Source organism: Acanthisitta chloris, unplaced genomic scaffold, assembly GCF_000695815.1.
Source record: "Acanthisitta chloris isolate BGI_N310 unplaced genomic scaffold, ASM69581v1 scaffold33951, whole genome shotgun sequence".
In the NCBI taxonomy this organism is placed as follows: Eukaryota; Metazoa; Chordata; class Aves; order Passeriformes; family Acanthisittidae; genus Acanthisitta; species Acanthisitta chloris.
Window position 1 is genome coordinate 31,794 of NW_008656024.1, and position 8,763 is coordinate 40,556.

Genomic DNA, 8,763 nt, shown 5'->3' on the forward strand with positions numbered 1-8,763 from the left:
AAAACCCAAACAACTGTGATTTCCTTGAGGCTGTCCTAAGCCTTCCTTTGCACCCTGGGGGACACTGCCTGCTGCCCTTCAGGGAACACCTGGGCAGTTTGGGGCCTGCAGGGAGAGCCAGAGCCAACCTTCTAACCACACTAACCACTTACCTGCCCAGGCCCTGCGCCAGATACTGAAGACTCACATTTCTCTTTCTTTTAGGCTATGAACATTGTCACTTCGGTGCTCCTCCTTTATGCCAAAGAGGAGGAAGCTTTCTGGCTGCTGGTGGCTCTGTGTGAGCGTATGCTGCCTGACTACTACAACACAAGGGTTGTTGGTATGTTGTGGGCACATTTTCTGAAGGGACAACACAAAAATAGCCAACTCAATTGGTGGCATTTGTACTGAAACAAACAGATGTGTTGCTGCATGTGTGGCACAGATACAACTGTCAGTGCTAGTGGCAAACAACGTGCTCAGCAGCATAGGAGCAATTCCCTGAGCAGATACTGTGAGAGTTAATTGTTTTTCACTTAGGATTAGACCAAAAATGGGCTTAAAGTAAATTGAAAAGAGATGGGAGGCTAAAATGTGAATTTTAGATGATCCAGTTATCTAGCTAAGGTAAGGTGGGAACAGTTTGCAGAAGTCTTTGTGCCTGTTTACCTCTGGTCTGAGAGGGCACAAGTACCTGAAGTTGTTGTCAGATTCGTTTCCTTGTGTATATGGGAGTGAGTGACCCTTCAATTTATCATCAAGATTGTGTTTACTGTAGCTCACAAATGATCCTTCCTGGGCTGCCTGAGGCACTGATGTTATGGCACAGGAATGTACAGCATGGGGTTCTCTTGGAATAGATCAAACCCTCTCAGCCACTCTGGCCTCGTTCAGCAAGTGATGCTGAGGTCTCTCTCCAATTAGTAATGGTCATATCAAGGCACCATTGAAGTCCTGTAGGTGCTAGGCCAAATGGACCCTTTGTTAGCTGTTGTAGGTGTATAATTAAAGCAGAAAAAAACCCTCAGTTCAGTTTGTACAGCTCAGTAGTGCAATGGAATCTGTTGTTTATCTGGAAGGGAGAAAATGTGTGAAAGCATCATGCAGAACATTCCTAGGCTTTGTATTTATAGAGATGTATGTCTATGTATTTTTCTCCCCCAAGGGGTGATGTGCCAGTTGCCCCTGAATTAATGGACACTCAACCTCCCTTTCCCAGGAGCTCTGGTGGATCAGGGTGTCTTCGAGGAGCTGGCTCGAGACTACATCCCACAGCTGTATGACTGCATGCAGGACCTGGGGGTGATATCCACCATTTCCCTGTCCTGGTTCCTCACTCTCTTCCTCAGTGTCATGCCATTTGAGAGTGCAGTGGTGGTTGTGGATTGTTTCTTCTGTGAAGGAATAAAGGTGATATTTCAATTAGCACTCGCTGTCCTCGAAGCTAATGTAGACAAGCTGCTTAACTGTAAAGATGATGGAGAAGCCATGACAGTCTTGGGAAGGTATTTATTGCAGAAAATACAGTATCTTATTTTCTTTTTCTTTTTCCTTATTTTTCCAATTTGTGTTCTGTGTTGAAATGCTAAATTTAAACCAGTATGACAGATACAAATATTTTCCATGCTTGTTGTCCCTCTCATCCACATAAGGCACTCTATGTTATCTTAAAGTAATGTTAAGTAACCAACGAGATACTGATTCTTCTTTCAAGACATACAAACAAACTTCCCAAACCTGGTTATAGAAAGGTAATTAGGATGATAATTTCAGTTGGTTTCATGGATTTTTTTATCTCACCCTTTGCCTGCTACTTTACCTGTGTTTCTAAGGAAAGGCCTCAGTGTCAAGGGAAATAGAAGAACTGGGTAGGATCTCGAGTGAGACAGGAGGCTGAGAAGTTGTGGCTTGGGCCATTTAATAGAAACTAATCCTGCTGAGTGTAACCTCTGATTTCCTTGTGCTTGGTAGTGGTGCTTAGTTTCCAAGATGCTGCTGCAGCTTTGCATTGCGTTTTCCTGCCAGGTGCATTAGTACAGCCTCACTCTTGGTGTAGAGCAGCTTGGGCATTTCTTACGTGTAACAATCTATGTATAACCCTTGGCCTGTTACCCCTTCAAGGGAAAGGGGCAGAAATGCATCTTGGGCCTCTCATTCCTTTCTGTTTGTTTTTTTTCCCCCCAGATACTTGGACAGTGTAACTAACAAGGACAGCACTCTCCCACCCATTCCTCATCTGCACTCACTGCTCAGCGACGATGTGGAGCCTTACCCTGAGGTGGATATTTTCAGGCTGATCAGGTCTTCCTATGAGGTAGGGTAAGAGTTCTTAACAGGAACTTGCCAATGTACACAACTTCTGCTTCACAGGGGAGTTTGATACTCTGTACCTTGGCTTTGCTTGAAACTGAAAGAACATAAAAGAAATTTAGACTCATCTTGGAAGGGAAAAAGTAAAATCTAGTGATACATTCCTGAAGTCTTCATGACTTTGTAATGTGTTGGGAAAATGCCTGAGCAACAGTTCCAGTTGTGGTATATCACATCATTAGTTTTTCAAATGAATTAAAGGTAAGTAAATATTCCAAGTACTAATGCCCAATATCCTGTCCTGCTTTTCTCCCTGTCAGAAATTTGGAAGCATCCGAGCAGATTTAATTGAGCAAATGAGATTCAAACAGAGACTGAAAGTTATCCAAACTCTGGAGGACACTACAAAGCGCAACGTGGTGAGTACTGGAGTTATGTTCTTTGCAGATGTTAAGGTCACTTTGTGAACATGGAATCAGTTTTCAGTGAGCCATGGATTCCAAACCGTAACTGTCCATGCTGTGTCTCCCAAGGTCCGGACAATCGTGACGGAGACTTCCTTCACCATCGACGAGCTGGAGGAGCTCTATGCTCTTTTCAAGGTAAGCAGCATGAAGAGAAGATCATGTCTCTCAGGGAGTGCAAACGTTTGCTGTGACATGGCACTGTCTGTTCCAAGGACCAGGTTGAGTCTCTGAGTCACTGTCAGGTATCTTGAGATAAACTTGAGTTAGCCTCTGTATTACTGATATACACACACAAAGCCCCAACAAAACCAAAAATACAACCAAGCAAACAAAGCCAAACCAAACAGGACAAGCAGTTTTTAAAACATCAGGAAAGGAGTAATTCACTAAATGTGTCCATGGGAAAAATGAATTTACTCATGAAAACCTAATGAAAAAGTGAATGGCCAGAGGCCTTGGGTCAGTGTTTACAAACTTACCTGACCAAGTCTGGGAATTTAGCACAGAAATACCTTTATTCTGTTGGCTCAGACAATTAATACTTTGACATTACAATAGCTGATTATTGTTGACAATTTAATTATTGCCTGGGAATTCAGTGTCACAAGGTGCTGTGTCTCTAGGCTGTGAGCTGTGCCATCAGGTCCTCACGTTTAAAGGGGAGCAGTTAAATGCCTTCACTTTCATGCAGTGTCTTTAAAACAGGACACTTTGTTCCTCTGTTTTGTTATCTAGAGACAGTGACAGATCTTGTGACTGTCCAAATCCTGCAGTGCCTTCGCTCAGTCCTCCAGAGTCAGACCAGGTCAGACAGTCCACCCTGGCTGGTCACTGTGCAGTGCTAAGATCTCTTTCTCCAAACTTCTCAATCATTTTGGTCTAGATTGTGCCAAAATCAGCCTGAAAGTGCATTGTTCAGTATTTTTGAGACTCTACAGTTCAACAAAACCAAAAATTGAAATAAACAGCTCTCTTCATGTGATTGAAGCCTAAATAAAGATTCATGAGACTCCCTGGCTGACCCAACCAGGGGGTGAGGGTGAGGGGGGCTGAGCACAACCAGCCTGTGTGTGTGTGTGTGTGTGTGTGTGTGTGTGTGTGCGTGTGTGTGTGTGTGTGTGTGGGCAGCACAGTCACAGCTGTTTACTGCTCTGTTCAAAATGGGCATATTGATGTTTCATCTGCCTGGGAGGCAGAAAAGTTATGCTTTGTCCTCTTTTGCTGTGGAGGAATGTCTGTCTGTGCTGGTTAGAGGAGAAACCTCTTCCAGAAGGGGAAGGGCTGGGCAGACAGAAATGCTCTGTGTCTGTGGTTTTAAGGACATGTGCTTAGGTTGTTTGGGGGTTTTGTCACTGACAGTGACCAGTTGTTGGCAGAGGTCTGACAGTCTCACAGCACTTCCCTCCTTTCAGGCAGAACATCTGACGAGCTGCTACTGGGGTGGGAGCAGCGCGGCCCTGGAGCGGCACGACCCCAGCCTGCCCTACCTGGAGCAGTACCGCATCGACCTGGAGCAGTTCAAGGGCATGTTCAGGCTGCTGTTCCCCTGGGCATGCGGGGCCCACTCGGACACGCTGGCTGCTCGTCTCTTCAGGCTCCTGGACGAGAACGGCGACCTGCTCATCAACTTCCGCGAGTTCGTCTGGGGCCTCAGTAAGAACAGTTTGAGCAAACCCTGTGTTTCTCAGGGGCACAGACCCTGCACTGGCTCGCAGATAATGAGGCTGAGTTTCACCTGTGCTGGTTTCTATGAGTTACCAGCTGCACATTTTGCTCCTTTTTGGGAGAAGGTGTCCTAGTCTGGCCTTCAGCACTCCTTGTAACAGCATGTTTAAGAATGAGGGTTCCCATTGCAGTCTGGCATTAAAACCTCCTGGCTCAATTCTTTGGCCCAACGTCTGTATTTAGTGTAGGGTTAGCTCTGCGAGAGGCTGTGACTGTCAGTGTTGGCCAAAGCTCCTTTGGCAGTTTGCAGAGCAGGCTGAGGTGACACAGTCACCTGTGAGGTAAAATGAATCTCTGCAGAACCTAACTGAAGGTTAACTCATTTGTGAATGGTATGTCACAGGTGAGATCTGTGGCAAGTCTGATTACCAGTTAGGTCATTGCTTTCAGATTAGCTGCTGCCCATTTAATGAGTGGGGAAAAGGGCTCCAGTAGAGTGCTCGGATTTCATACAGCTACTTGTAGTGTAGGCCAGAAAGGACCAGGGATGGGTGAGGATAAATCACTGGAACATACCAAGTGAAGACCAGTTCAGCCCACAGCTAATCTCTGATAAATGCTGCTTACTTAAAAATCTTTTTTTTTTTTTTTTAAATATCTTAATGCTCTGAGTCATGTGATGTTATATTGGATCCTCAGGTCAGAAAGTTTGAAGTCCACACAAAAAGGTCTTGTTAACTTCCAGCTGGAGGCTCTTCTGGGTGGTGGTGGCATGACCATAGCTCATTTCTGAGTGCTACAGAACAGGCATTTGGTGAAGGGCCCTGGGCTGAAGCACAGAACTCAGGGTGAACTGGGCTGTGTTCTCTGGCTCTTCCCACCACAGAACGTGTGATGCCAGGAGCCCAGTGACTGCCCCGTGGCCTAGGGCTGTGGGGAGCTCAGTGCTGCCCAGAGTGCCAGGCACTGATGCCCTGTCTATGCCTCTGCCCAGGTGCAGCGTGCCACGGGGACCTCACGGAGAAGCTGAAGCTGCTGTACAAAATGCACGTTCTGCCCGGTAGGTAAAGCTGTTGTGTTGAGAACAGGAATGTGGAGCAGAGTTGTTTATGACTAGCTCTCCCAATTAAAAATTAATTTGTGGCAGTTCTTGTTGCTGTTGATGCAGCAGTGAAATAAGAGTTCCTGCCATAGCCAGCCCCAGGTGTGGGAAGGCTGGAAGCAGCCACAGAGCCCCAACAGCCATTCCTGCATGTCTCCTGCCTGGTAAGCTGGGGCTGGTCACATCCCATGCACAGAGTTCTCAGACATGTGTTACCACAAGGCACTTCATCTCACAGCAGAGCTGGCTGTAAATGCTCCTGCCTGCCCTGGCTCCGCACTCCTGTCCTCAGGCTTCCTTCTTGCTTCCCCCTCTGACATGCTGTTTGCAGAGGGAAGCTCCAGATCCTTCCACAGATGTGTTTTCTAGGGAGCTGTGCAAACTTGGACTCAGCTAAGTGAGAGGCAGTGTAGGGTGGAGAGGGGAGGAAAACATCTCACAGTGGTTTTGTCTCTGGAGAAAATTATATTCTGGAACTATGTCCTCTCTGGCTTGGCTCACCTGTGCCTCAGAGAACCTGCTGAGCCCTCACTGAGCCTGTGGTCTGAGCATGTTGCAGCTGCTCGGGGAGTTCAGTTCTTGCACAGGTTTTCATGCTCTGTAAAGATGTCCAAAAGCTTTGAGAGGACATTGAGGTTCATGTGCTTTGAAGGTGTGTCCCTGATCGCTCCCACCTGGCTCTGCTAGAGGCTTGAGTGAGTCACTGGTTTAACTGGGGAAAAATACCATTTATTGAAGGGTATTTGGGGACCAAACCATGACACTGTTTCCAGTTAGGAGAGTTCAGAGCCTGCTCAGGGCACACTGAGCTGCACAGGAGCAAGGAAAGCAGCCTGGGGAAGGTGGGTCAGTCTCTGGGGACAAACAGCTCCTGGGCAGTCAGACAGGAGTGGGGACTGGGGAGGACACAACTCAGGGCCGTTGTTCATCTCCTTCACCTCCCTCATATCCCCACAGTTATCCTTCTGGAAGCTAACAGTCTAATGTGTCAATGGAAGCATCTCCTAGTTCTTAATGCAAGTGTCTTGCTCCTTTGCCCAGACCCATCCCCGGAGCAGGAAGAGCCAGACTCTGCCTTTGAGGCTACTCAGTACTTCTTTGAAGACATCACACCGGAATGCACGCACGGTAGGGCACGAAGGGGTGAGGTAATGCATGGCAACCACAGGGAGCTGCTCCTGAGTGGGCTAGGCCTTGTGAGTGCAGATGCTCTGTGGAGAGCAGTCTGTGGCAGCTGTGTGTGCTCTGAGCTCCTGGAGGAGCTGCAGCAGCTCCCCAGGCTGAGCTGTGACAGTGCCCGCAGTGAGGGTGTCATTGGGGTGTTGTAATTCACATCACTTTGTCACAACTGCAGCACATGTGCCTTGATGAAGGGTGACCTCTATTGGCTTTCGACAGTTTGGGTCACAACCTGAAATATTCTAAACACTGAGATCAAAAAATACATCAAAATGTAGTTGAGCAGTTTGAAATCTTCTTGTGCCCCAATGAGAGGCAACGTCTCCTCACTGTTGTCTTCAGTGGCGTCCTGGTTTCTGAGGTGGCTGATGTCAGGTTTCCTTCCATTCCAGAGGAATACAACCCACCCTTTGGGTTACAGGAGGAAGAAGGCTGTTTGGAAAGGTTGTTAATAGACTGGAAATGGAAAGTTTAAGCCCCGGGAGACAAAAGCAGATGCACTGATATAACCACCAAACATGCACCATGCTAGAGGCTGTGTTGTGGTCCCACGGGCTGATCACTCTACTGTGCAAACAAACCTAAAAACAAAACCCTGTCTGAGCAGTGACATTATAAACTAAATGGCATTTGTCTTCAGCTTTCAGAAGCAGCAAAAATCATCCATTATTCCTATCATTCTCACTCTGCATTTTCTGCAGCGTAAACATGTCCTTTCTTGCACTGTACACATGAAAAGTATGTTTGTACCTAAACCCACACTGATCTCTCTCCCAGTGGTTGGCCTGGACAGCAGGAGCAGACCAGGAGTAGACGATGGGTTTGTCACAGTGAGCCTGAAAACAGACAAAGGTACGTGTGGTGTCTCCATGTGAGTCACACCTTTGGTTCCTTGTGAAAATGGGAAGCAAAGTATTAATTTAAGGTTTCTTCATGGACTTTCTCCTGCATCTCTGCGTAATTTGTTGACAACAGGCAAGAAGAGCTCACAAGAGAATCGGAATTATCTGAGGATGTGGAGCCAAGAGAATAAATCCAAAGCAAAAAACACGAAGGACTTGCCCAAGCTGAATCAGGTACTTCTGCTGACACTTACTTTGCATCAACTTGAAACTTTCTTCACCTCTGTATAACTACCCAGCCCACGAGCTCTGAACAAAGGTTTATTCTGAGGTGGGTAGTTCTCACCAGAACATCATCAGTTCCTTGTCTGCAAACTCTGGGACTGGCATCAGCTCCCAGAGTGTCCCAGGAACGAGATACACACGTGTACGAACGGTAACATTTTGTTTTGGGCTCAGAGTGATGTGACACTAAAATCTCCAGGTAGCTCATAGTGTCTGACACCACAACCTGACAGGAGCATTTTGTGTTTGTACTTTGTCTCACTCCCTCTAGCCCCACAGCTGCTGAGGAGGAGGAGAACCCCTGGGACAGCTCCTTCCTCCAGAGCACATAGGGAAGGTTTGTTCCCTGAAGGACAATGACTCTTACTTAGGGAGCCCTGAGCAAATTTGTTTCCTATGTAAGTTTTGAATTTCAAAGGCCTTACATCCAGCTAAGCTACCCCTGCCGGGCAGTGCTGCAGGTCCTTCCCTCCCATAAATTTTATCAGAGCCTTAGTTACACTTAACATCATTCCTACAAGAAAATCCCTCAAAGAGTGCTCAGTGTCTCTGCTCACACTCTGTTGCCCTCCTGTGGCTGCACGGAACTGTATTTGTCATGTGTGGGACAGTTTGTTCTCAGCAGCCTTGGGAGAGGCCTCAGCTCTCCCTGTCCCCTCAGCAAACTCTGTGCTGCACAGGCCGTGTCCAGTCCCGGTGTGACCACAGACCACTGTGTTGTGCCTCAGTCCAGGCTCGGCCTGAGGAGGTGTTGGTCTAGCTTGTTCCTGCTCTCACTGGTGTTTTGTGCTCAGGGACAGTTCATCGAGCTGTGTAAGACGATGTACAACATGTTCAGCGAGGACCCCAACGAGCAGGACCTGTACCACGCCACGGCGGCGGTGACCAGCCTGCTGCTGGAGATCGGCGAGGTGGGCAAGCTGTTCGGCAC

General features: G+C 47.4%; 1 protein-coding gene across 1 annotated transcript in view; it reads left to right on the forward strand.

Moving 5' to 3' along the window:
• TBC1D9 (TBC1 domain family, member 9 (with GRAM domain)) overlaps positions 1–8,754 on the forward strand; it is a gene marked incomplete at both ends in the record, with an annotated part of 27,951 nt that extends 19,197 nt beyond the window's left edge. Inside the window, 11 exons of the mRNA XM_009084156.1 lie at positions 205–322; positions 1,202–1,487; positions 2,167–2,296; positions 2,613–2,711; positions 2,826–2,894; positions 4,172–4,412; positions 5,419–5,484; positions 6,568–6,654; positions 7,483–7,557; positions 7,681–7,781; positions 8,627–8,754. Coding sequence (XP_009082404.1) covers positions 205–322; positions 1,202–1,487; positions 2,167–2,296; positions 2,613–2,711; positions 2,826–2,894; positions 4,172–4,412; positions 5,419–5,484; positions 6,568–6,654; positions 7,483–7,557; positions 7,681–7,781; positions 8,627–8,754 — 1,400 coding nt within the window. The remainder of the gene's footprint in view (positions 1–204; positions 323–1,201; positions 1,488–2,166; positions 2,297–2,612; positions 2,712–2,825; positions 2,895–4,171; positions 4,413–5,418; positions 5,485–6,567; positions 6,655–7,482; positions 7,558–7,680; positions 7,782–8,626) is intronic.
• Positions 8,755–8,763: the final 9 nt, after the last annotated feature.